The sequence below is a fragment of the Lonchura striata genome, chromosome 30, assembly GCF_050655825.1.
Source record: "Lonchura striata isolate lonStrDom1 chromosome 30, ASM5065582v1, whole genome shotgun sequence".
Lineage (NCBI taxonomy): Eukaryota > Metazoa > Chordata > Aves > Passeriformes > Estrildidae > Lonchura > Lonchura striata.
The window spans coordinates 5,519,100-5,546,862 of record NC_140732.1 but is presented as its reverse complement, the minus strand read 5'-3'; the positions used below and the strand labels follow the sequence as shown (position 1 = coordinate 5,546,862).

Below are 27,763 nucleotides of genomic sequence, written 5' to 3'. Positions count from 1 at the left end.
ATGTCTACAGCCCAGGTGAACCCAAAATGGTCACAAAATGCACAACTGCTCACGGGGTCTCTCACTTTGATCACTTCTGCTCCATTTGCATATTGGAGTTAATTGTTCAATTCTAGCTTTAGCCCATGAAGTCCCATCCTGCTTGTTTTTCTCTCTTCAACCCACGTTGTTTGTGCCCTTGGGCCTGAGATTTGGATGATTTGTCCTTGGTCCCCAGCTAGAGAAGGAATTGTTTTGTCTCTCTGCTCTGTACAGAGGGCTCAACATCCCCCAATACTAAACCCAGACGCACACACTAAAGCAACCCAGAGTGTGAAAAATAGAAAAGTTAAAACCCGAGGCATCATTGGAATGCTTCACAACGTTTTTATGCAGTGAATCTTCCTAAAAACTAACGTAACTCAGGGCACCCATTGCCTTCATGGACATCCATGCTGTGGCTGGGCTCAGTGAAGAGTCTCTGAAAGCAGAACCGACTGGGTTCCTCTCACTGAACACTGCTCTTCCCATCACCAGGATAACTCCCACTTGTGAGAGTCTGAAGGACTTCTCAGCCCCAGTGTGGTGCTACAAGGCTAACTTAGGAGGCTTTGTCCTGCTGCAGAGATTTCTTGGCTTTTGCTAATAAATCTTTATTCTAGTGCACCAATAGAAATACTTTGCACTATATGGCACTTCCCACATGGAGATTCCAAGGCAACTTAATGTACTGCTTAGCCCAGACAAGAGAGTCACCACTCAGATGGGAAACCTGAAGCTTTTGTCACTCAGCTGTCCTCCCAAAGTGCCTGGAAATGAATGGCAGCATCAAAGTAGCCTTAGAGCAGATTTAGGGCTCCAGCTGTGAACTCCCTGCTAACAGCAGGTAAAGCCCCAGCTGGGCAGGTGCTCTCTGCAGTACCATTGTTACCTTCCCTTACCACAGGTGATGCCTTAGCATTTCAGATTTTATATTTTCCATCGATTTCTAACCCTGCAGTTCTTTAGTGTATAACTCCAAACTCCACACACAGTGTGAGCTGCTGCTTTCCCATTTTGGGCAGACACAGCAATTCCTCTCCAGGCCTGGCAGTCAAGGACACCTCACTGCTGCAGGACCCCAGAGATGGAAACAAAAGTGAGCTGGGGGGAGCAAACTTGGGGTAAATGATTTCATTACCTGAAGCTGGAATTGGAAGATGAACCCTCAATATGCAAATGGCCCAAACTTCTAAAAGTGTGAAAACCTGTGAGCCGTGGTCCATTTTTGGGTGCAGCCCTGGCGGGGCTTCATCTGCCCTAAATGTACCTGAAGGCCGTTCAATAAATAGAAATGCTTTTTTATTGCCTTAATTTTGTCTGGCTTCTGTTTTCAGGTAGCCCAAAAAGGTGTCTTAGATGCCAAAAAGGCATCAGAGGTACCAAAGATAGTGCATTCTGGCAAGTCAGAAAGTCAGATTTAATTTGTTTCCAGCTGTGATTTTAACTGGCAGCTTCTGCAAATGAAGGAGCAGTGAGAGCAGCTCATCAGCACATGGATCAGTGTCTCTGCGCATGCACTTGCCAAGAGCCCAGCAGCCTTCTTGTCTTTACAAGCAGTGTTTTCTTTGACCAGACATACACTGTCCCCTTTGAGCTGACAGTGGTTGAGGCCCAATGTTACTTGAAGGGAAAATAAATGGAAATATATGACCCTTAATTAAAATAACATTTTAAAAAGCAAGGTAGACTTTCAGTGATTAATAACAAGAATTGAGAGAGGGAAGAAGAGAGGTCACCCTGAGAAATTTAAGGAGACTTAAGCAGGATTTGATTTGTACAAAAGGATCTGCAGTGCACCTTGAGGCTACAGAACTATCAATCATGTTGTTTCAGGGCTCATTTATCACCGCAGTTTGCCCCAGAATTTGGCAAAGGAGGTAGAAGTCTTCCAGCTGTTTCGTACAGCAAAGTGTCATTGATAAGCGCAAGCCTGCAAAGGAAACAATAAAATATCAATTATAAGGGAGACAGTTGCAAGGAAGCTGCCTAGAATCAGGTTTCCTCTGGTTTGCAGTGCTGTCTAGATAGTGTCTTCTTGCTCACTGGTGACACAGATTCCTGCATACTGGGAGATTCCTGCATATTGGAGATTCCTGTGTATTTGGAGCAGTTCTCCCGGGTGAAAATAGGTGACCCAGGCTTCACAGTCACTTTCTCTCAGTAGCAGGTGCACAGGAGTGAGCAAGGCCAGGGGAAGGTGCAGCAAGTTTGACGTGGTGGAACGTTGGCTCTGGGGCACGTCCTGTGCCGGTCGGATTTTTTGGAGGCGGCAGCCCACTCAGGGCCCTGGACAGGCCCCTGACCAAGAACGCCGGCCCTTTTCCCTGGAAAACAAAGCTCGCAACCCCAGGTTCCTGGTGTCAGGTTGCCAGGTGAGCTTGGGACTGTCAGGGCAGAGCAAGTTCGAGGTGGTGGCAAGTTGGGGGGCCTGGGACACATCCTGCGCTGTTTGGATTTTTTGGAGGTGGCTGCCCACTTAGGGCCACAGGCCCCTGAACACAAACAGCGGCCATTTGCTCTGTGAAACAAAGATCGCCACCCCAGGTTGCTGATTTCAGTTTGCAGGGAGCACTTGGGACTGTCAGGGCAGTAGACATTTGAGTTGGTGGCAGGCTTGGTCTGGGAGACATCCTGCGCCGTTCCAAATTTTAGGCGGCGGCCACCCACTCAGGGCCACAGGCCCCTGATGCAGAATCTGCAGCGCACACAAATGAGAACTGGGATTTCAGGGGGTGGCAGGAGAAACTAAATCCATCTGCTCGCTTCCCTTTCCTGCCATGGCCACGCTGATGCAATTCAAAGAATTGCTCCTGCTCAGGAAGCTCTCAGATGATAGGAGCAAAAGCCACGTGTTTCTGAGGTGCTAGCTGCCAGTGTCTCAGATTTTCCTTCCCAGTTCTAAATGGTTTTGACTATTTTTTCCATTTCAACACTTTCTGTGCATCCCTGTGAGTTAATAGGCCCTCACAACCCTCTCCCTCAAAGCCTTGAGATACTGCCATAGCAGAACTTGTTCATGCTCGTTTCTCCTGGTGATTTTACAATCTTATGCAGACTCTGAAAGCAAGCTCATGCTGTAGACAAAAGATTGACCTGGGTAGCACAGGGCACTTTCTGGGTGTGTGTCTTTGTCTGCTTTTCACGGCCTTTGGGTGAGCACGGTGAGGCCGAGGCCTGGGGCCCTCAAGATGGCGCCGGGCAGCCCCGGGGGCAGCGGCGAGGGGCGGCACCGAGGGGGGCACAGGGTGCATTTCCCCGAGCCATGGGAGAAGCGAGCAGCAGGGAAAGGCGCCCTGGGGAGAAGGGCAGGCACAAGGGCCCAGCTCTCTGCAGGGCGGGCAGCCACTCGCCATGTGCTGCTCCTGGAGCCACAGGCAGGGCCGTGTCTCCTCCCCGCCCTGACACTGCACCTGCAGGGCCGCGTCCGGCTCTTCCCAGCACGGACAGCAAGGACGTGGACACGCTGCAGCCGCTGCTGAGGAGGGACAGCGAGATGTGCAAGGGCTGCAGCACCTCTCCTGCAAGGAAAGGCTGACACAGCTGACGCAGCTCAGCTTCTTCAGCCTGGAAAAGAGACTTAGACTTAGGCTTGTCCCAACTGTGGCCTTCCAGTACCTGAGGGTAACCTACTAGAAAGGCTGGGCAGGGACTTTGTACAAAGGCAGGCAAGGACAGGACAAGAGAGGATGGATCCAAATGGAAAGAGAGTCGCTTTAGATGAGGGATTCAGAAAAAGACTCTCCTGGAACAGGTTGCCCAGAGAAGGTGTAGATGTCCCATCCCTGACAGTGTTCATGGCCAGGCTGGATGGAACTCTAGACAAGCCAGTCTAGTGCGAGGGGTCCCCCGCCACAGCAGCAGGATGGCAACCATGTGATTTTTCAGGTCCCTTCCAAGCCAAAGCATGCCACGGCTCCGTGATTCTGGGATACTTCCCCTCTTCATCCTCTGACAGAAAAAGAAACGTGGCACCAAGTTCCATATTGCAGACCATGTCTTTTGGCAGCCTGCAACTGTCTCAACAGAGGATGAAAAGACATGGAATTACTGACGTGATTTCCCTTTTCTACTTGAAAATTAAATGCTCCACTCTCACAAAACTGTCAGAAGAGGCAATTCTTCCCCATGAAATGCTTCGTCTCACCCAAAGAAAGAAGCCACAAGCCAACACTCTTCTTTATTGCTTCCTTGATTGGTTACTTCTCTGATAGGAATTACTTTGGGTTTTTATTTGTTTGTTTCTTTCATTCATTCACGGGGTCCGCAGCAGCTCCTCCGTTGGGTTTGCAGAGGCAATGGACGAACGGCCGCCAGCTCCGGCACCTCAGCAGCAGCAGCAGCAGCAGCAGCAGCAGCAGCAGCAGCAGTTCTCTCGTTCGATCGGACTTGCGCTCAACTTTCTGCTCGCTCTCTGTCCCCTACTCCCGTGCCATCTCGTCCCGTGCCGTCCGTGTTCCGCCTTTCCCAGCCCGGCTCACGCCGAGTCCCGCAAGGCACCCGTGCGTGGCTCGGCCCCTGCCCGGCCATGCCCGGCCCGCGAGGGTCTCGCCTCCGCCAGGCTCTCTCCAGAGTGGCTGTGGCGCCTCCGCAGGAGCCTCTGGAAGAGTTCCTCACTCTGTTCGTGGCGGGGCAGCAGCGTCCCGTGGCTCTGCCCGGCGCGGCCTCTGGCCCGGCCCCAACCCCGAAGGAAGCCCCTGCCGCAGCTCCGCCTGGAGCCGCCCCGCTGCCGCCCGGCTCCCGCCCCGTCGCCGGGAGCTCCCCCAGGCGCTTCCCCGCCCCGAGCTCCGCCGCTCGGCAGCTCGGCCGCCGGCCCCGAGCCGCCGCAGCCCGGGGCGGCTCGGCAAGCAGCAGCGCGCCGGGCGCTCGGGCTGCCGGGGCAGAACAGCGGGAGCGCGGTGCCGCCCGCAGGGGCAGAGAAGCCTCCCCTGGAGCAGCTCTGCCGGGAGGGCCCTGCTGGGCAGCGGCGGCTGCGGCAGCGTTTGCTGCGGGACCCGGCTCGCCGCCGGCGCCCCGGCAACAGACGGAGGGCGGCGGGAGCCGGCGGGCGGCGGGCGGCGAGCTCAGCCCGGCGCTGGCCTTGGCTTGCAGGGGGCCATCAGGCGAGTGTGCCGGGATCGCGTCTCGGAGCGGGCGCGGCTGCTGAGTGAGCGGGGCCAGCGGGAGAAGTCGCGGGGCGGCCGGGCGGGGCTGAGGCCAGGCCCGGCAGGGCGGCAGCCGGAGCTGCGAGGGGAACGAGCGGGGAGTGAGCGCGGCCGCGCAGCGTCCCGGGCCGGGCAATGGCAGCGGGCTGGGGCCGGGCAGGGGTGCCCAAGGCGCGGCGCAGCATCGGCCCCGCTCAGGGCATCGCGGTCCCCCGCAGCACAACGGCGCCCTTGTGCCCCTGGAGCCGGCACTTTTGGCTGTACAGCATCTTTTGGGTCCATTGTCCCCCAAACCTGTCAATGGTGGTCCCATTGTAATACCAAGTAGCAAAGAGCAGCACAAATGACACAAAGAAACTATGGCAAAAGAATAAGAGGAGATGCCCAGCGAGGAAAGGATGTGGTGACACACTGGCACATCAAATGAGCTGCACTCCCATAACCTCTTGGCTAGCAGGTCCTGGTCTCACATTCTCCATTTGTTTATTTATGTTTAATTTATTTTGGTTTTTTAAATCATCAAAATAAAATATATCAATGTTATAAATTTACGCCACAACGGATCATAATCCAATTAGAATTTAATTAATTACAGCAAGTAGGATATGAGCAAAAACAGCACTGGACGGCCGGGAAGTCTCTGCTCCCTCTCTGCCGTCCCGATTCGTCTAAACAGTCTTCTTTTTATTCCGTTCTTTCCATGAAGTCCTGACAGGCTCCTTTGTTTGCAGTTTCCTTCTGTTTACGTAAGCCGTAATTGTGGTTATCTTTATCTTGTATCGTCAGTCCCCAGGTGTTAAGTGTTTGTGATTTTTCTTTATCTTGCAAATGTTGTGTCCGCAGGCTATTTGCGTATCCTCATTTCCTAAACAATACCTTAGTCTGTAAGCAGTCTGTATTTTCTCACACTCCGTTTCCTATCCGCCGTCTGTGGTTTCTCAGGAGTCCGTTTCCTAACCTTTATATATATATCTTAATAAACAATACCTCAGTCTGTGGTTTTCCACAAATTTCCCCATTTTCTTGTTTTATCCCATTATTGTTTATTAGACATTGCTTTCACTTTCGGCACTGCAAATAAACCTTTTTCTACAATCCCAACATTTATCATAGCACTCACAAGGTAATACTTCACAATTACAATAGGCGTAGCCCCTACGTGGCACAACACATTCACAACAATCTTCATCCTCATCAATAGATGCACTTTTCTATTTTGCCCCCGACTTCGTAGTTAAAATAAGTAGTTGAGCTATGTTAAATCGTTGTTTAACATCGTGTAAAATACAGCGCAATATACAAGGCATAAATATAAGTCCCAGCATCAATATAATCAGTGGTCCTGCTAAGGCAGACAACAAAGTGGTTAGCCAAGGTGAAACATTAAACCAATTTCCATACCATGACCTGCCCGCCTCACGATCTTTTTTACGTTGATTTAACCTTTTCCGGAGTTCAGACATAGTATCCTGGACTACTCCTGTATACATTCATTAGGAGTCTAGGTTGCTTTTATATATTTATCAGGAGCCTTTACTGACTAGCCCGAGGCTATTGTTTCACATCCCTAATAACTACAATAATAATGTCTGGGATAATTACAGTAAGACGGTCCAGAGGCCGGGCATATATAAAATGGAGGTCCTTTTTCACAATGTATTGGTACTAAATCACAAAGTTTTACTAGGAATTCAGGTGGACCTGGGTTGCTAAAAGTGGCTATTGTTCTCGTTCCTTCCCAAGATATTAATTCCCATTTAAATGGTTCATGAGAATTTCCCCTTTCTGCTTGGGTTATTATCAATATCAAGACTAACGGTATACCAGGAAAAAGGGTGTCTGTCAATTTTGCCAATTTAAGTATATTTTTACCAATCCTGGGGAAGTTCGGCCGTTGCTGCCTCTGCGTCCCATTGTTCTGGTTCTTTTCTCCACGGTTTGTTCCTCTTCTGCCTCGCCCATTGACTCGGTTGCGTCGAGTCACGGGGGTTATCATCTTCTCGGCAGGAAGGGAATTCTTCAGGAGAACAGCTGTTTCGGGATTTCTGCCTCTTTATATAGGCTTCCCACTTTGCATCTTGAACTAATGGGGCAAAGCAAGACACAGTTAGTACTTCTCCTCTACACTTTATAGCCAAGATTTCAACCACAAAGGGGGACTGGTTTGTTGGAATGGTAATAATGATATTGAAGGTATCTACCTTCACAGTGTGTCCACCATTTATCCTGGCATACTTTATACCTAAAACAAGCAAATGGATAACAATTATAGTTTATATCATTACTACAAATTCATATATTTAGAGTACATATATATTATTTACATCAGCATACCTTCTATATTCACTATGGTGTGGCTACATATATTTAGCAATTTCCTTCAACACACTTTGTACGCTTCTATATATAATAAATAAAAAAAAAGAAGTAATTATAGCATATATAAACAGCAATACACACTTTATACCAAAAGGTAATGCAGCAAAAAAATCAAATAACGTCTTTATCATTATGTTATCTTTTCAGGGTTATCTTGGTGTCACCTGGGGTACTGATTACTTTCCAGTGAGGTCTCGTTACTGGGCCTTTAAGGCGGCTGGCATGAGTCCATCCACGCTCAGCAGTCCGGACGGCTGTTTCTGTTGTCAACAAAACAAGATAAGGTCCCTCCCAATTGGGCTTTAGGGTTTCTTCCTTCCGCACTTTAATCAATATCCAATCCCCAGGTTTAACGTTGTGTATTTTTAGGTCCAATGGGGGTCGTTGCACCATCAGTCCACGTTCCCAAAGCTGGTTACGATGTTTTGCTAATTGTGAAACATATTCATTAATCACACGGTCTCTAATTAAAACATTTGTTTGTGGGCTTTCAATTCTGTAGGACATTCCGTACACCATTTCAAATGCTGATATTCCTACATCTGCTCGGGGTCTGGTTCTGAGAATTAATAGTGCCATGGGTAGGCATTTAATACATGATAATTTGGTTTCTATAATTAATTTAGTCAAAATAGTTTTAATTTCTCCATTCATCTTTTCAACTTTTCCTGAACTTTGTGGATGCCATGGTGTATGGTATTCCTACTTTATACTTAAGCTTTCTGTCAATTTTTTTGTCTTAAATTTTTCTTTTTCCTACTTAACGATGGCATATCTGGACAATTGTTTACTTTCTACTATTTGTGATGACCCATCTATGAATAATACTTCTCTACATTGTAGTTCTTCTAAGTCTGACCTAATGCGTGTTTGTTGTTCGATTGTTTGAAAACAATTGTGTAATGGTTCATTACGTTTTCCTGAGTACAAAAATTCAGCGGGGTTAACTGCTCCAGTAGTTTTTAAAGATAATTTAGGGGATTCTATAAGTATTCCCTCATACTTTAATAATCGGCTATCTGTAAGCCATTTTTCTGCTTTTTGTTGTAACACTCCCCTGATGTTATGAGGCGCATATAAGACAACTTCTCTATTAAAAGTAATGCAATTTGTTTCCTCAAGCAATAGGGCAGCAGCAACAATGATCTGTAAACAACTCAGCCAACCCCTGCTCACAGGATCTAACAGCTTTGATAAGTATGCCACCGGTTTCTTTTGTCCGGCCCATTCCTGAGTTAATACTCCGAATGCCGTTCCTTCATGTATGTTAACAAATAAATGGAATGGCCGTTTTAAATCCGGGAGACTTAAAACCGGTGCTTGACTTAGCTCCCTTTTGAGATTAGCAAACTGCTCTTGATCCTGAAGAGTCCACTTGGGTATTTTGTCTTTAAGCAGTTGTTCATATAGGAATTTAACTTTAAAGCTGTAGTTCTCTATCCATTGCCTACAATACCCAAATAGCCCTAATGCATGCCGAATTTGCCTCTTAGTGACAGACATAGGTAATTCCAGAATTCCTTTAATACGCTCTGGATCTAGTATCTTCTGGCCGTTAAACAGATAATGTCCCAGATATTTTACTTTTTCCTCTGCAAATTGTAACTTTTCCTGTGATACCCGTAGTCCCTTTTGTGCAAGAAAGTTTAGGAGTCGAATGGTTTCTTTTCTTACATTCTCCCTATTATTCCCCGCTATGAGCATATCATCTACATATTGTAACAGCACATTCCCCATTTGTACTTGATATTCTGTTAAGAGCTCTTCTAGGGCCTGTCCAAACAGATTAGGGGACTCAGTGAACCCTTGGGGGAGCACGGTCCATCTTAATTGCTGTCTCCGGCCCGTCTCTATGTCTTCCCATTCAAAGGCAAAATAATTACGGCCTTCTTCTGCCAATGGACAGACCCAAAAAGCATCCTTTAAATCAATCACACTATACCAGGAGTTATGGGGTCCGAGTTTGCTTAGCAATGTGTATGGGTTTGCTACCACAGGGAACCGAGTAATAGTTCTTTCGTTTATTTCCCTTAGATCATGTACGAGCCGATATTTCCCATTAGGTTTCTTTACAGGCAAAATGGGGGTGTTAAAGGGTGACATACAGGGCTCTAAGATTCCTTGTGCCAATAATCGATCAATTTCTGGCTTCAATCCTCTTCGTCCTTCTAAGGATATGGGATATTGCCTTACCTTCACAGGTATGTGGGGTTCGGAAATTTGGATTTTAATCGGTGGCATTTCCAGTCTACTAATTGTGTCCGGAGAGTACCAGACATTTGGGTTAATTTGTTTTTGATCATCCACGGTCAAAGGATAAGCAGACACTGCCAACTCTTGATTTTTCACTTTAATTTCTAATTGCAATTCAATAATTAAATCTCGTCCTAACAGGTTAAATTCTGCTTCAGGGACGAGCAAGAGTTCACCCATTCCAAATTTATTTTCAGTTTCGAATACCACATTTTTGATTTTACTTACTTTAAAGGGTTCCCCTTTTGCCCCAATTACTTGTACTTTTTCAGGGGAAACCTTACATCCCTCAGGTATCTGTTTAATAGTTGATTTCTCAGCCCCAGTGTCTACTAAAAGGTGAACTCTTGTTTATGGGGACCTATTTTTAATTTTATCAAGGGCTTATAATGACTCCGGTCCCCTAAGATATAGAGCCCCTGACTCCCCTATTCTATTTTCAATGTTCCCTCATCCCTGATTCTTCCTCTGCAATTCCTCTTTATATGTCCCTTCTTTTCACAGTAAAAACAACACCTTTGTTCTCTCCTCCAGGTTAAGGAGTTTTTTTATTATTTACCCAGAGGTTTAACTGCTGTCTCACCCAATCTTTTTCTGACCCATAGACTGGCCAAAATACATTTTTTTGAAATCTTCTTCCCTCCCCATATCTTAGTACAATATTCTATCATTTTTTGCTTATCTTTCCCTAGGGTTCCAGGGAAATATCTCCAATTATCTAAGATATATGCCAGAGGGGTATTCTTAGGTACAGTGGGTACCCTTCCCATGGGAGTTGAAGGCTTGCTGCCCTTCGCCCCCATCTTCTGGAATATCTCCACACACACACACACTCGCTCCTCTTGTTCCTGGCCCAGTCCCTCGCGGGAGATGGAAAATGCAGTACTTAAGAGTCCACACTTGCTTGGCTCAGTATATCGAACCTCTCATTCATTATATTCCAGGAAACCCAATCCCGCCCGAACGGAAAACCCATGAACAATTTCGCCGCGAACAATTTCGCTCTGTGAATAATTTCACTACTTACGCATCCTGCGTCTTAGTCCGGACTCCTATGCACAGAATTTTTATGGGATTTTACCGGTCTCTCCTTTGCTCATTATCCTAGACTTTAGGTTCATCGGTAAGGTGGGGTAAGCTGTTGGTCGCGGGGCCGCGAAATGTCGCGGGGCGCCTCCCCGGAAGACGAAAGCCCACCGTTCCTTATCCGAGTCATGGCACCAGAAATTGTTATAAATTTACGCCACAACGGATCATAATCCAATTAGAATTTTATTAATTACTGCAAGTAGGATATGAGCAAAAACAGCGCTGGACGGCTGGAGAGGCTCTGCTCCCTCTCTGCTGTCCCGATTCGTCTAAACAGTCTTCTTTTTATTCCGTTCTTTCCATGAAGTCCTGACAGGCTCCTTTGTTTGCAGTTTCCTTCTGTTTACGTAAGCCGTAATTGTGGTTATCTTTATCTTGTATCGTCAGTCCCCAGGTGTTAAGTGTTTGTGATTTTTCTTTATCTTGCAAATGTTGTGTCCGCAGGCTATTTGTGTATCCTCGTTTCATAACCAATACCTTAGTCTGTAAGCAGTCTGTATTTTCTCACACTCCGTTTCCTATCCTCCGTCTGTGGTTTCTCACGAGTCCGTTTCCTAACCTTTATATATATATCTTAATAAACAATACCTCAGTCTGTGGTTTTCCACATCCAGTTAAAAAGATGTCATCAAAATTCAAAGATAAAGTCAAAACACATTATTCAAAACTATGAGAACATATGTACATCTCTAACTATACTAAAAGAAATCTATAAAAGTCTATAAAAATCTATAAAATTCTATTCAATTCTATAAATTTCAATAAAATTCTATATAGTTCTAAAAATGCTATAAATCCTATTCTTGAAACATTCTGCGGACGTTGGGAAGCTTCTTCCTGAGCCTGGAGGAAACAAATCTCTTCCGGACTGCAGGCAAGGACTTTATGGAAGAACATAAGTACATCTCTAACTATACCAGAAGAATTCTATAAAATTCTATATAGTTCTAAAAATGCTAAAAAGCCTAGTCTTGAGACATTTGTCGGATGGTGGGTAGCTTCTTCCTGAGCCTGGAGGAAAGAGAGCTCTTCTGAACTGCAGGCAAGGACTTTGTGAGAGAACATAAGTACATCTCTAATTATGCTAAAAAACTTCTATAAAATTCTATAAAATTCAATATATCTCTAAAAATGCTATAAATGCTGTTCTTGAAACATTTGTGCGATGGTGGGTAGCTTCTTCCTGAGCTTGGAGGAAAGAGAGCTCTTCTGGACTGCAGGCAAGGACTTGGTGGTAAAGGGGACATAGAAGGTGTCCAGAGAAAACTTCTTGGTATCCCTACGACCAGTCAGATCTGCAAAGTGGAGAGACCAAGGGTAACAGAGGCCACAATGCAAACCTAAAGCATATAAAGCTCCAGATTTCATGGGACAGACTCCTTGGAATCTTCTAAGGAGCTGCAGGGAAGCATGCTGCTGCTGGCAGCCCCTTGAAGCAGGCCCGGGGAAAACCCTGACCCGCTTCCACAGGGCTGCCACAGGAACAGCCTGGCCTCTGGGCTGTCCTGGGACAGCAGGGAGCCCAGAGCCCTGTGCTTTCCAGGAATGGCTCAGCTGCACATGCAGCCTCCTGCTCCTCTCCCTGCCCCACAGCTGAGCACTGGCAGAGCACAGCTGATTGCAGGGGCACATGCAGGGCACAGCTGTTCCCTGGCAATGTGCACAGGCTCTCTGGGCTGCCACAAGAGCCTTCCTCCCACCAGAGAGTGGCCCAGCTCCCCCCTCACCTTTTTGTGAGGCTGAGCCATGCTCAGCCTTCACATTGTCCTCATTGTTTGGAGTTGCTTCAGGGCTCCCATTTCATGACGATGAAGGGCGATGGAGAGAGCGGGGGTAGATGCACACCCTTCCTTAGTGTTTTGTCATTTTTGGCAGACGTAAATAAAGTCACATCCGGAGGTGTCCAAGTCAGAACTTTGTCATCTTTCCGGAGAACATGATACCTTCACCAGCCCAAAATGTCAGAGAGGTTTTCCTGCACGCGTGGAGGCTTGCTGGCTGCACACTTCTTCAGCTTGGTGCCCATCACCTCGTAGAGGGCCAAGGCAAGCCTGGTGGCCACCGTGCGGACGCTGGCGCTTCGGACAGGCAGCGCCTTGTTCTCCAGGAAGGACCAGAGCACGGGCAGGGCGTAGCGCTCGACGACTTCAGGGCTCCTGGCATAAACCCACTCCACAAGCACTGCCGGGAGAGAGGCACAGCTTCTTACCCACCAGCCTCCATGCAAACAGGGATCTACCTCTGCTTTTGCTTCTTGGAAGCCTCTCTGGCTAAGATCAGCAAAATAGCACACAGAGCCCCATGATCCAGAAACGGGCAAAGCCGCTGATCATCCTTGAAACTGAACCACCAATACCTCAGGACTAATTTCTCCAAACAGAGCCTTGTCCCTGTGGCAGACTTTGTACTTTTACTAAATTATTTCACAATTTGTTTCTGCATGAACAATGAATGAAATATCAAATTGCCTTTTATTTCCATTTAGAAGTTGTCTAAACCCACACTGAAGATTTGGAAATGCACTGTAAGGAGGCAGTTGAGTGATTTCTAATAAAGGGGGTGATTCCATTTTGTAACTTCCATGTAAAGTGCCAGAAGTCTTATCTGACTCCCCTTTGCTCAGTGGCACACAGCAAAGGGCAGTATTAGAACACACTTCAAAGCCCCAGCCCACCAGAGATGGCAGCTGCTTGACAGCTGCCTTAGAAACATCGGTGACTAGCCGGTGTCTTTGGCAGAATGCTTTTGTGCCTTTCAACACGGAGCTGTTTCAAACCTCAGCATGTCTTAGGGAATTACCCAGACCCCACTGCCATGGAATTTGAGCATCATCATGTTTTAATGGCAGTTCCCCTCCAAATGTTAGTGGCATTTTTTCTTACAATGTGCACTGAAATAGGGGCATAGAGAAAGAAAAATGCTACACAGGGGACTGAAATGTAATCAGAAGGCAAGTGTTTTCTCACATTGTCTCTGAAATCTGCTCTCTGCTCATTTTCTGGACTGAACTATATCAAAAACAGACAAAAATTTGCTAACAACAGGCTCCTTGCATGGCAGATTTGACTGAGGGGTTAAAACCTGAAATGCTAGGGAGACCAGTCTTATTTTCTGATCAGACAAAAAGTTATCTAGTAGCTACTTATTATTCTGTGGTGGAAGAGACTTCATTTTCTCTATGCTGTTAATCCACCAGCAGTCATCAACACTGAAACAGCTCCTGAAAGTACCCAAAACCAATTCTGCTAAGCAGGAAAGGGGTAATGGTCCACATTTCAAAATGAGACTTCATTTGAGTTGAAATGCAAATAAAGTCATTGGTCACGACAGAACTTCAGAAAGAGCTATCTGTTCCCACTAAACCTGAGTGAGGACATTTGCACTTTCTAAAGTAGTCCTCATTTTTGTTCATTCCTTTATTTGAAAAAGAGATCAAAATAACTGCAAAACTATATTCCCTGTTCCTGGGGATCTACTGGATTCAAATGCTCTTTGATGGTGGTTTGAAAGAGCCTTTGACATTCCCAATCGCTGAACATGCCCTGTTCAGATTCATAAGGAAGACACAAAGACTATGAAACCTTCTATTTAAAGATGCTGGCATAATTAGCAGTGCTATTAGCCCCAGTTAAAGCAAGGCTATCAGTCGTCTTCTCTACTGTATGTTGAGATTGTCATTTTTCCAATCCTTGGCTATTGCTGACACAGCAAGCTCCTCTGAGGAATCAATTCTCAGCTGCATTTGTAGCATTGTGGACAGTGCTGACACAGGAAGAGGCTGTTTGCACAGCCCAAAATGCTCAGTGCAGTGCCACTTCCACAGCACAGGCAGGCAGCCTCAGCACTCTGCTTCTGCCCCTCTGCCCCCAAAGGCTGCCTTGCACTAAATCCATGCAAGGATAAGTGTGATAGACTCTAACAGAGTATCTGATAGAGTGAGATACACTCTGTGTGGTGAGTTTTGACCTAAGCTGTGACCCCAAGGCTCCGCATGCTTCAGCCTCAAAACTTTCCAAGAGCAAAACAAGAATTCTGTGAGAACAAAACAAACTGATCCCCTGAAACAGCATTTGCCACCATTTTTCCTAAAGGCTCACAGATGTCCCTGAGGCTCCAAGAGAGGAGCCAGCTGGGCTATTTTTAGCCCCTTCCTATCCTGGAGGTGGGTTCTGAGATGTCCCTGTGAGAGCTCAGCCCCCAGGCCCAGCACCGCCCCCATCTCAGATGCTGCACAGCTCTGCAGCAGCCAGGGAAACCTGCCAGAGACACCTGCCCTGGGTATTGGGCAGGAGGGACAAGCTCAGTACCTCCTGCTGTGGAGGAGCTACTCTACTGTCCATTCCCAGGCATTCCCTGTAAATAATCCCCTAGAGGACCTCTTGGCTTAGAAGGGGAGGCCATACCTGTGATACACTCCGTGACAGCCAGCAGAGCTTCGCCATTCAGTTGGCTCCATTGGTTGCTGAGCTCTTTCATCAGTGATACTTTATCTACAAGTGAAACACACGTTTCTTCTCACTCTTCTGAGGTCATAGCAGAAAGGACAGTGGGGAGGGAAAGGGCAGGGGCAATCCCATTTTATAAAAGAAAGTCATATTCTGCTGATTTTTGAATCTTTTTCTTCTTTCCTGCCAGCCTACTTGGCAGGGTTAAAAGTTCCAAAAGAAAAGCTCTCCTTTCACATATGAAAATCCAAAGTTGTCTTCTGTACCAGGAGCTAAGTTAACACTTTTCACATCAGGCACCTCAAGAGTTCAGTCACATGTAAACAGTGAAGAGGTTTTGCATCCCACAGTAAAAAGGAAGAACTCCATCCTTGGGACACAGAAAGGCACTGAGTCAGGCAGTTCATGAATTCACAGAGCAGCTGAGGTGGAGAAGGTGGAAACACCCCTTGAAGACCTGCCTCCTCACCACTCAATTTTTCAGGCATTTTCAGAGCTGACAACAATCTGTGTGGCAAAGGAATTTAGAGCAGCCCTTGTCTATGTAGGTGTTTGCTAGAGCCACCTTGCCCCATGCAAAACAACATGTGGAACAAGGCATGATTGACAGCTGGATTTAGACCAGTTTGTTCGAAGGAAATGAACTTGGTGAATCCTAAGTTCCCCTTTGAAAAAAGAAGACAAAGAAGAAAGGTGGAAAATAGGCAGCTAATGCCTATCATGTAGAGCCTTCCAGGTGGCTGCTCTGCAGAAGCTCTGATGGGCTGGTGTCCCTTCATGCCAACAGCAAAGCTGTTCATTTGGGAAGTCAGATGGGGCCCAAGCAAACTTTGCCTCTGAATTGTAGCAAAGCTGTAGTCCAGGACTTTGTCTTCAGATCAGCAGCACAGAGCCAAGGGCTTCTGGGACTTTTGGGAATTGCTGATCACATTCAAGCCTGTTGGAGGACTGGTTCCTAAGGACTGCACCTCCAAAGCTTCTGTGGGTGTCTGCGAGAGCCTTCCACAGACAACAGCAGCTGTCAAGGCACTCAGCGTTCTCTTGTGTCGCAGAGACAGAGACGCAGTTGAGGAGAGTCCATGCTGGGGCTCAGCCTCACCTAAATGAGCAATGGATCCTTCCAGCGCTCTCACAGCTGCGGCATGAACCCCGGGATCCTTTGAGTTTAGATTCTTTGTTATTCCTTCCACCAAACGGATGATCACGGGGCTCAGGGCATCTTCCAGGAGGCCTATGATTTCTGCCAGCACGTCCAGCGCCTTCTGCCTCACTCTCTTATGCGTGTCACACAGTCTCAGGTCAAAATAATCAAAAATCTGTGAAGAGAACAAATAACATGAGAACTTGATTAAAATGACCTTGTTTGAAGAGGGGGTGTGGAAATGAGCACTCAGCAATGTCAAAGGTGAAAGTGATCCTTTCTGTCAGGTCAGCCCTTGCATGCACAATTGCAATGTTTTCCTGTGGGCCTCTCGCTGGAATGGTTCTGCAACCTCATGCTGGTTGAAAGATTTTCATCTGTTTTAAAGAGGTTTAGTTGGGGACAGGAGAGTTCCTATGATGTTTCTCCCCAGCTATAAATCATTCAATCAATTCCCTTTATTAACTGATAAGACTACCTTTGCTTTACAAGAGTGGAAGCTGATATTTACAATGCCCGGGTTTCTATACAGTTGCCTCAAGTACTGAGGGCAATTATGATTCTGCCAAAACTATGGCTGGAGGAGATCTAGGTTTTATTTTGTTTGTCTCAGAACCTGTGTCTGGAGATGGGCAGGGCTCTGATCAACTCTTCCAGGACTCAGACCATTTCTCTAACTAACAGGTAGACTTCTAAAATGCAATGTGCTGTACAACTCTCATTAGAGCAGGCTCAGTCCCTTGAAAGCCCATTATCAGGCACCAATTTCTGGAAGAAGGGGAAAAAGCATCTACTGGGAGGAGAAAGGATAGCTCTGTCCTTAACTGTTTTCCTCCTTTTCCAAAGAGAAAAAAAAAAGCCCCCCAAGAAGGGTGAGCACCATCTTTACCTAGAGGAAGAGGGACAAGGATGGAAATGAGTAGCCAGAGCTGTGCCTGTGCCAGACAAGATGGAGTTTCCAGAAGTATCCTTTAAAAAAATTTAGTTGAAACCAACCCAGCCTGAAACATCTCTTCCCCACTCAAACCCATTTTTTGTCCAGAGAATAAGTGCCATTATTGCTTTCAATGGCTGGATTCCCTTCACATAACCCAACTGGCAGTAGGAGACAGCAGCAGTTAAACCAGCAGGAAATTCTGTCATCATCTGATCAACAGCATCAATATAGAAAGCTGCCAGACAAATACAGCTGGACTGAAAAAACTTGTCCTGAAGCCTGGACCTGAATTAAATTTCTCTGGGGAAGAGGGACCAGCCTGTCCCGAAGAGCCAGGATGTCCTGCCAAGACACACTGAATTAACTTTACTTCCCCAGGCCTGGGAAAGGAGGTGATGGAATGGAACAATGAAGATACCCTACATACTTGGACAATGTTAGTGGAGATGAGCTGGGGTTTGGTTTTGGACAGGTCTAGGAGGAGTGCCACTCCTTCCATCCGTGTCTGAAACTCCTTGGCTTCCAGGAGAAGGTAAAGCTTCTGGAGCGGCTTCATCTCTTCCATAGCTGGAGGTAACGTGACCTGGGCTTTTGCACGGTGTAGGAGGCGTCCATCAGAGGTAGACTCCACCCTGGAAAATAAAACCAAATTAGGACCTGTTGGTAATAATAGCTTCAGTTAATTGTGACCAAAACATCTTGAGGAGCTTTCCTAGTGATGTCATTTCAAGCTAGAATATCATGAGGCTCTGAAGAACAACGTGAGCCTCACGCCAAGTCATTACAGGAGACAATCTGCAAGTAACATTCTCACACTGCTCACTCAGAAACACCAAGGATGAGCTGCATCTGATCTATGTTCAGATGGCTTCCAAGGCGAACTGCTCACATTGCTTTGTGGGGAAAGATAGACGCTACTTCCAAGTTTAAATGCCTCCTCATATGGGAGGTGTGTGTCTTATAATAAGGAAACACATCATTCTGGAGAAGTGTCTCTACACCAGGCATGACAATCTGGAAAAGTAGCTCAGATGCATTTGAACAGATGAACAGGGGCGTATCTGAAGGGTCCAGAAAAGCAGTAACAGAGATAAAAACAGAAGCCAGACATGCCAGAACTATGCTCACATTTTGTTTGCTTCCCTAGAGACCAGATCCACAGCTTAACAAACCCACTGGGAACAATTCTCCTGGATCAACCTGTCTCTTCCATGAGCATGGGCAGATGCAAGCCATGCTACTGAGACATGTGGTCACTTTCCTGCCACCGCTGAGCGGGACAGCTCTAAATAAATCCCCTCTGTTATCAGAGGAGAACAGGCACAAGCAGCTCTGCCACTAGCATGAAGAGACAGCAAGGACCAAATTCCTGTCTTAAACGCTGATTGCAGCACAGGGGGAAATAAACCAAACATGCTGTCCATCAAGTAAACTATATGAAGGACAGGAATATCAAGACAAAAAGTCCACATTGAGGCACCTGTTGGCCAAAGTTGCTCAGGAATTCCCTTACTACTACTACTGCTACTACTACTCAAACGTCATACTGTTTGAGGGTAAAAAAGCCATGAATCAGCCAGGCCAAACCACATGGATGAGAACTGTATCTTTGGGGAATGGCATCTTGTTTCAAGACTGGGACTTCTCATTAAAACACCCATCTACAAAAAGACAAAAGACTACGCTGGGATTTAAAAAGAACACCCTGGTTGCATTTCCTTGTCCCAAGTCAGGCAGCAGAAACCTGGCCCTCTTCGAGCCTCCACAACACTGCCCTTGCCACTGCATTGGATGGTCTGAGCTGTTACCAATGGGTGTCTTTTGTTGCCCAGTTTTTGTGGAAGCCTTCCAGAGAAGTTGTGTTCAGCATAATGCAGAAGTGGACAATTTTTATCCTAGAGCATTTGTAGGGAAAGGAAAGAATCTCTGGCACTGGTCATCTCCAGCAGAAAGATTTTCCTGAGGAAGAGGCATGTAAAGCACATGTCATGTGCTTTGTCACATCTAACAAAAGTGCTCCCATCTGACAAAAGTACCGATTGCTAGAAGGCGATGTGGCCTGGGGCTTCTTTGAGCCGTCGCTCCTCTTCTTCACCAGGTTCTTCACAGATGGGCGTTCAGCCTTCTGGTTTTCCATCCCCTACAAAGACATCAAGAAACTCCATGAATCTTTAGAATACAAAATAGGGAATTCCCGGATTAAAACACAAGTTAGAACCAGGACCACTGCTACCAAGGCTTAAGGAAACATTTCCTAACTTACAGAAATAAATGGAGCAGAGATTCAGTGATGCCAACTCTTTGTTTACAATAGCCCAAGGCAGGTTATGGGTGCTATCATACGGCAGTGAGCAGCAGTCTAAAATCCCAAATTCATTATTCTTGAGCATAAATGGGAATAATGCAAACTGGTAGGCAATGAGTGTTCTCAATGGAAGCAGCAGATTTGGACTCCTTGGGGGTTGGCCCACTATTTGGTTCAACACTTACTCTCCCTGCTCCTGCACAAAGTCACACTCCCTTCTATAATGTAGATAAAAAGAAGAAAATCCCCCCCAAACAAACAAACTATTTTCCACTGGATGCTGATGGATTCACCAAGCCTCTTCCAGCTCCACAAGGCTTGACAGCAGGGAAGATATTCCCAAAAGACCGACAGTAATTGTAGCAATTAGGTTTGACTTGGACATCTTTTGTATATTTGGAAATGTCCTTGGCACCACTACTTCCGGTGTCTTTTGCAAAGACACTGTTATCCTCAGAAGCACTATTCTCACTTAACTGCTTGACTGGGGGCAGAGTAGGGAGAGCCCGTGGGGCCTTGCCCTTGGATGTAAACCCATTTTCTCCTCTTTCCCTTTCCACTTTGTGATATTCAAAGAATTCAAAACCCCACTTTTTCCCAAATAATATCAGTTCCTCTGTGGTCTGCAGATGAACAGGCTGGGGATTAACAGCTCATTCCAGGAGCAAAATGATGCAGCAGAAGAGGAATGAGGTAAAGACACATCGAGTATGTTTGATCTCATATTAGCAGTGGCAATACTTGCACAAAGGAGACACTGCTTCTGCCAAGCACTTACTTTCTTCTTAATTCTTGCCAGGATATCTTCCAGGTCATGGGTGGAAAGAGATTGTTCCAAAAGCTTCTTAAATTTTGGATTATTCAGCAGCATCTTCACCATCTCCTGTCCATAATGCCTAAGGAAGGAAGGAAGGCAGGAAATGAAAAGTGAACAAAGGAAGAGTGTTAAGAGAAGCAGCTGATACCTTAAACTGATCAGGTGCAATCCTTGCAAGAGAAGGCATTACCTACTCAGCAAAGAGGGAGATTTGCTTCACTGGACACTGCACAGTGTTGTCAGCTGAACACAAGGGACAAGAGGAGAATGTGGGGCCACAAAAAAATACCATTTCACTCTGAAACTGTGGGTGTGCTTCTGTGGGATCAAAGGATCCCAGGGAACAGGCAAAACACATCTGCTTTGTTGTCAGAGCCTATTAGCAATGTCCTGCTGCCATTGCACAATAATTTGCCTTTCTTTCACTGGCAGGGAAGACGGAACAAAACACCTCATGCTTGCTTTGGATTATTCTATACTATATAGAATAATCAGGGGCATGGGCAGATAGTTGCTCTGGTGTCCCTGGCAGCTATTAATGGGAATTTCATCATCAAAGTAAGGGGATTTTGGTGGTTTGGGTTGGTTTTGCCACTAGGAAACCACAGATTTCTTCAAGAAGAAATTTGGAGGTCACTGAGCCACAGATAACAGCATTCTACAAACCTGCAGAAGTAGTTTAGAAAGACTGAATACATAGGCTAAAGACCTCTGAAATATTTCTAGGGAAGTCTTAAGTTAATGTGAAATAGATGTTTGGGATCCTTCAGTGATGAAGCCAACACTTTGCCTTTATCGTGTGCACCTAAGGCCAGTCAAAACTTTTTGACTGGCTAATCTGAGCTCTTTTGATCTCAGTAAAGAATCCTTCAAGTCACAGGAAGTTGGCAATGCTCTTTCTTGGTGGCCAAGCTCAGGTTACCCACTACAGTCATTTCCCCAGGCCATCCAGAGCAGTGGTCACAGCACCAAGGCTGACAGAGATCAAGAAGTGTTTGGACAATGCTCTCAGGCACATGGAGTAACTCTTGGGGTGTCCTGCACACAACCAGGAGCTGGACTTGATGACCCCGATGGGTCCTTTCAAACTCAGCATATTCCATGATTCTGTGACCCTTATCCACACTGTGAGGTAACTTAATGTTTCCTTTAGTTTCCACTCCTTTGTAGTTTTACCCTTTATAGCCAGACACAAAACCATGTTCCCGTTTTGGGAGGTGAAATGAAGATCATTACCTTGTGTCCTGGTGACAGTCCTGAGCAAGTGTCCCTGCCACGTGTGCCAGTGTCTCAGCCCTGGGTGTGCCTGCCAGCTTCGTGACTCCAATTCTCTGCACCAAGGACAGGAGGAGCTCGGCCGCGCACTTCCGCACCTGGATGTAGCGGCTCCTGGGAAGAAGAGAGCAAACCCTGGGCACAGGGAGAAGGAACAAGAGCAGCACAGGCCTTGGCCAGAGCCTGCTCCCTGTCCTTGCTGGGGGAAGGAGGCCTGGGCTCTCCCTGCAACTTCAGACACCTGTAGAAGGTTCTGTCCTCAGATAAACACAACGTTAGCAGGGAAAACACGCTGTGGGGCGGGAAGTTGCCGATATCCAGCAATGCAGCCTCTGTCTTTTGTAAAGATTGGCAAGGGATACATCTGAGTGTTTTGACCCTATTCCAAAGCTGAGGAAAGGGTGGCAGGCATTTTGGCCAGGTTGTCCTGATCTAGAGACTGTCTCTTGGGAACTGTCAGGCCCAGCACCAACACTTAAGGCAGCATTTTCTTCAGCTGTCCCGTTGCACTCAACCTGTGAAGGTGCCTGTCAAGTGATTCATCATCTCAAGGCTAAGCTGAAATATCAGTTTGAATGGAAAGTAGAGCTCTCAGGCCAGGACAGTCATACAAGCCTCCTTTTGGCAGGAGCTGCACCTGCTGTGCAGGCAGTGCCACACCCAGCACATTCTGCCCCATGTGCTGCACGCCCCAGCAAGTACCCTCCGTATTTCTCACGTTAATTGCATCATGAGGATACGTGGTTTTTCCCAGCACTGCAAAATACCCAACAGCGCTCACAGCGGTAATTGCAAATGTTTTCCCTCTTCCCAAAAAAGCACAAGGCTTTCTCCTTGGCCTTTGCAGGCACTTTCATTTCCCCAGTGGTCACCAGGTCTAGGAAAAGCTGACAGACTGGGAGAACTCCAAGAAGCAGCAGGAAGCTGAGTCAGAGGAACTTTAGACTGGATATTAGGAAAAGGTTTTTCACCCAGAGGGTGGTTGGGCACTGGAACAGGCTCCCCAGGGCAGTGGTCACAGCATCAAGCCTGACAGAGTCCTAGAAGCATTTGGACAACAATCTCAGGCACTTGGTGTGAGCCTTGGGCTGTTCTGTGCAAGGCCAGGAGCTGGACTCAATGGTCCTGATGGGCCCCTTCCAACTGCCCCTATTCTACAGATCTGTGATTCTGAGAACTAAGAGGCTGCAGCAGGGCAGAAATAGGTGACAAGAGGAAAGAAATGAGGTTGAAAGAGAATCAAGTCCCTGAGTTCACAGAAGACCCAGGATACAGGACCCTTCCCTGCCACCATTCCCATTCTCTCTCTCTCACCCCTTCCCCCACCCACACAGGAGAAGGTGAAGAATATCACTCAAAGAAGAAGAACCTACTTGGCTCCCTTGTCCATGAGAACAGTCATTGCTCGTGCAGGAGTCACCTTCTCTACCATGATGGCCAGAGCCTGACAGGCTGCCTTCTGAACAAACTCTGGGGAGTTCCACACCATGTGGAGAAGGACCGGAGCAACCTCATCCACCTCGGAATCCATGTCCTTCCTCAAGAGTGCAAACAGCTCTCCCAGAGTGACGATTGCAGAGCAAGACAGCTTTGACCGCAGGCTGGTCACCTGGGGAAGTCATGAGGGGAAACATAAGAATCACCTTGAAAAGAAAACCAGTTGCCTTAGACAAAACTCCCGGGAAATCACAACACCTCCCACTGTGTCCAGAGGAGCAAAAAAGCACAGTAAGAGCAGAAGAGCCCAAGCACAGAAAGGTACCTCCTCTGGCACCAATTTCTGCCCTCAGACCTGCTTACTACAGGCCTAAAAAATATATTTCACTAAAGTGTGCTACTTGACCCTTCTGTAATAGCAACTACTTTGATTTTAGGGCCTTTTGTTTGAAAAACAAGCAATTAACGCAAGGGCTGCGTTCAAACCATAAAGGCACAAGTCATAAAGATAAAAGACTCAGGTGCTCCTGTTCAAAAAAGCAACAGCTGTAGTTGAAGCACTCAGACAGGAAACACAAAACACAGGCTCAGGTCTACAGACTAATTTGCAGTGTTGAATTACAGCTTGGGCAGAGAAGGCACACCCTGAGCACACATGGAGATGAGCGAGCACACAGCTACTCTACACACTGTGTATGAAGTGTGGGGGACAATTCAGAACAATGTTCTCACCTCGCTGGTAACTGCCAAGCAAATCTCACGAAGTCGACAAAGCAGGACTTCTGAATGGGACTCAGCCAGCTGTTTGATGATGCAGAGTCCCTTCTCCTTCATCTCCCTGAAAGGCAAGTACCAAAAAGATGGATTTTTCTCTAGCCAAGAGCTAGGCAGCACCCTCTGAAATGACCAGGCTGGCAGCTCAGTCAAACCATGGGAGGTGCTTTTCATAGCGTAGTTAATGAAATCATAGACTCAGGATGCTGTGGCTGTCAAAAGCATACAAAACTCCAAGAGGCAAACAGGGGGGTGTCAGAGTCTTCATTTGTGGCCTTTCTGAAAACCTCTGGCACACCAAGTCTCTCTGTCACTACTTCCTAGAAGCTGTGAGGCCAGGCCATGCTGCTGTTTCTTGTCACGTCCCTGTACCTGTCCCTGAGACACAGTCCCATGGGGCTGCTCCTGGGACATTTTCCTTCTTTGTCAGCCCCAGCAGGCAGTTCAGCAGGGAGAGTCTGCGCTGCCACTCTGGAGCCAAGTTTCCACTCTATAGTCTCGGCCTGTGTGTCACCTACTCCACTGCACTGCACACTTTCCCCCAAAAAGCATCAGAGTGTCCCAGAACGGTTCCACCCCTGGGCAAGAACTGTTGAAACCCTGGCTTTTCCCAAAACACTCCTACCTAAAACAACCCCCACAACAGCAACATGTTATTTAAGAGGTGCAAACAACTCTATCTCTCAGCACTTGCTTTGCGCAGGCTCTCAGGTACAGGAAGGTCTGAGGGCTGCAGCACAGGGCTGGTGACCGATCCCACAGGCACCCCTGGGTGTCCTCCTGACCCCCACACCTGCAGGAGCTCTCTGCACCTCACAGGGCACCAAAGAGAAAGGGGAAGAGAAAGCAGAAGAGAAAAGGCAAAGCAAAGGCGACTGCACAAGGAGGCAGATTTTTCATGCTTATCCCAGTGGGAATGGAGGCCTTATCCCCCTGTGTGAATGAAGCATCCACCAGAGAGTGGATGCTAACCCAGACATCACAAAGAGAACCAGTATCACCTGGCATTTGTAGACTTATCACCTCTGGGCCTCCTTCTGTCTGTGTAAAATGTTGGGACACATTGTGAGTATTGACAAAACATCTCAGGCCCATATGAAGCAGTGAGAAGGAAAAGTTGAATTCCAAAAATGCAAGGCTCCTAGAGGATTTTCTTTCTTTTTCCTTCTCTTCTGCCATGAGCTCTTCAGAAGTAATGACAGACTGAGGGACTTGAAAGCACAACTCAGTCGGTTTCTCAGAAAGAGGAACTCCCTGAAGCTGCTTCTGGGACTGCCATGCAGGAGGTCACAGGGAGACCCTGTCACCTGCCATTGCTGGCAGCAGTGGGAGCAGAGAGGAATCTTACTCAGTCCCACTGGCCTAGTGGCCCAAGGCACCCAAACCTGCACTCCAAACTGCTGCCATCCTGCTTCTCCCTTCAGCCAGCAAATCATGTCGTTCCAGGGCCTTCTCTCTCCCCTCAAGATTTCCTTTGCAGCCCCGTGGAGCAGCAGGCAAAGCGAGGAAGCAGCACGGACCTGCTGCAGCTGGAGCACTGCTGCAGAGCAAGGCTGAGAAAAGGCTGCTCTCAAATCTTGATCCTCTCAGTGCTCTGCAGTGGTTTCACCAGTGCCCTTCGGCCCTCTGGGCTCTCGGGGCTCAGAGGCAGCAGCAAGACTCACTTCTAACCAACCTTAATGCTAAGAGGGACGCAGCGTGAACGGGGCCTTTCTTACCAGTCGTCGCTGCCGAGCGAGGACAGTGCCTCCTGCAAGGACTGCTGTGGGTCTGCAGAGGCCGTGTCCTTCTGCCCAGTCCCACGGCGCGGCTGCTCTCGGCGCTGGGCACCAGCGGCCGTCTGCGAGGTCACTGTAAGGACAGGGTCGGCCATGGGCGCTGCAGCCCCGGGCAGGGCACCCCGCCATGGAGTGGCCTGCAGCCCATCTCCCAGCCAGGGCTCCCTGGGCACACACGGGCACTGGGGCAGAGGCTTCCCTGCTGCCTGGCACCTTGGGCTCCTTGCTTTCCCCCAGCCTCCCCGGCTGGGCACAGCTCCAGGCTGAACCTGACCATGGCCCCGCAGCGCCAGCTCCCCAGTGCCACAGGGGCCACAGCCAGCGGCAGGTTCCTGCGGCCGCAGAGCTCCCGCTCCCTGCCAGACAGGGCTGGCAGCAGGGCTGGCCAGCCAGGAGGGAGCCTCTCAGGTGCCTCTCTTGTCTCAGCGCCCTGATTTCCCCCAGCCCTGGGGATGGGGCACTCTGCAACTCCCTGAGGATAAACCTGCAGCTGCCTGGCCACAGCACCGAGCCAAGGCTGAACAGCCCAGCCCTGCTGGGCCCGGCTCAATCCCCACGGAGCAGCTGCCAGGGAACAGCCACACCTGACCCTTCCCACCAGACAGCGCCTCTGCCTCCACTGACCTCAAATATCCTAGACAGCAGCCAGCTGAGTGTACATACATTTAGCCTGCTATTGGGAAGGGAGTAATTTATGGATTTGCTTCTTTCCAAGCATCATGAACCTTTACTCTTTCAGAGGTACACACTTGCTGTATTTCAAAGATGCTGAGGTGAAATTTATTTGTCACCAAATGGATGTGTTTGCATACTGTGCACTGCCTAAGCTTTCTCTTGCAATTTCCAGTCTAGATGGTTGATAAAAAAGCCTTCCAAATGCAAACTGGGGAAAAAAGAATGCGAACACCGATGCAAATTGTTGGCAGACGCACTCTCTTGATAAAAAGCTGCATGCAGAGCCGGACAGCAGCACAGGCAGAGGGCCCAGATGGTGAGTGCACAACTGATCCTGGTGGTTCTCGTAGGTGCACGGTGAACACACCCTGGCAGGCTGCCCTGCAGCTCATGCCTGCAGTCACAGCAGCCTCCTGGCACCAGTTATCCAGATGGGCAAAAGGCAGAGCTTAGGCCTTTACCCCGATTTCATTCAGCTCAACTTTCCAATGGATTTCTAGAACCAACTGCTACAGTACTACCAAGCTGGAGTAACTCCAAAGTAGATTTGATGTTCAATCTCAGGACAGGCTATGGACCCGAGGTGCCAGCTGTTCTGCCTGAGGCAGGAGGCAGTTTGTGCTCCTTGTGCAAGGAAAAACCCGTGCAGGGAAAAAGCTGCCAGGGAGCAGGCTTACCTGTGGAGTTGCGTGGGAAGCTGCCATCCCCATGGATGGTGGACGTACTGGGCAGTAAGGGCACGTTGTCCTTCAAAACCTGCTTCTTCAAGTCGCTACCAGGCTGTTTTCTCTGCCCACTAGCAGCTGTGCCATCGACAGGTGGTAGCCTAAAGCCTGCAGGGACCAAAGAGGAGCTTGTAAGTGGAGGGTGCTGGGCAGGGTGACAGTCGAAAGTCCAAGGAAACTCGCTGGAGGTGGGTAACATCTCTGTTATCCCAAAGAACTTCAAGTATAACAATGGCACACTAACATGGGACAGTGATCACAGAATCACAGAATATTAGAAGAGTTTGGGTTGGAAAGCACCTTTAAGCACCATCTAGACCAACTCCTATGTACAGGGACATCTTCATCTAGATCAGAGCCCCATGTAAAGTGGCCTTGAACACCTTCAAGGATGAACCAACAACAGCTTCTCTGGGCAAACCCTTCCAGCTTTTCATCCCCTTTAATTTAAAAACAAATTCTCCCTCATATATAATCTAAATCTACCCTCTTCTAGCTTAATAGCAAATTGCAGTGATGCTTGCCCTAAGAAACAAGGAAGAGCCAGTATTGCTTTGCTTTTGTTGTCCTG

At 47.7% G+C, this 27,763-nt stretch overlaps 1 protein-coding gene and 1 pseudogene across 1 annotated transcript; one reads left to right on the top strand and one right to left on the bottom strand.

Moving 5' to 3' along the window:
• Nucleotides 1–3,569: 3,569 nt before the first annotated feature.
• LOC146764968 (uncharacterized) lies at nucleotides 3,570–5,460 on the top strand (annotated as a pseudogene).
• Nucleotides 5,461–12,828: 7,368 nt separating this feature from the next.
• LOC144247279 (TOG array regulator of axonemal microtubules protein 2-like) lies at nucleotides 12,829–25,887 on the bottom strand. Its single transcript, XM_077787691.2, has 10 exons — nucleotides 25,733–25,887; nucleotides 23,973–24,078; nucleotides 23,177–23,412; nucleotides 21,765–21,917; nucleotides 20,490–20,607; nucleotides 19,443–19,546; nucleotides 17,834–18,038; nucleotides 16,428–16,644; nucleotides 15,287–15,373; nucleotides 12,829–13,064 (listed from the first exon to the last, which is right to left on the bottom strand). Exons 1-10 carry the CDS (start codon nucleotides 25,885–25,887, stop codon nucleotides 12,829–12,831), a joined length of 1,617 nt encoding a protein of 538 aa, XP_077643817.2.
• Between the last annotated feature and the right edge of the window lie 1,876 nt (nucleotides 25,888–27,763).

Coding starts and splice junctions, on each gene's coding strand:
- LOC144247279 (XM_077787691.2), bottom strand. CDS start 25,887: ATGGCCGACCCTGTCCTTACAGTGACCTCGCAGACGGCCGCTGGTGCC. Junction 23,413..23,972: donor GCTTGGCAGTTACCAGCGAG/GTGAGAACATTG, acceptor TGACTTCCCCAG/GTGACCAGCCTGCGGTCAAA. Junction 13,065..15,286: donor TGTCACGGAGTGTATCACAG/GTATGGCCTCCC, acceptor CTCTCCCGGCAG/TGCTTGTGGAGTGGGTTTAT.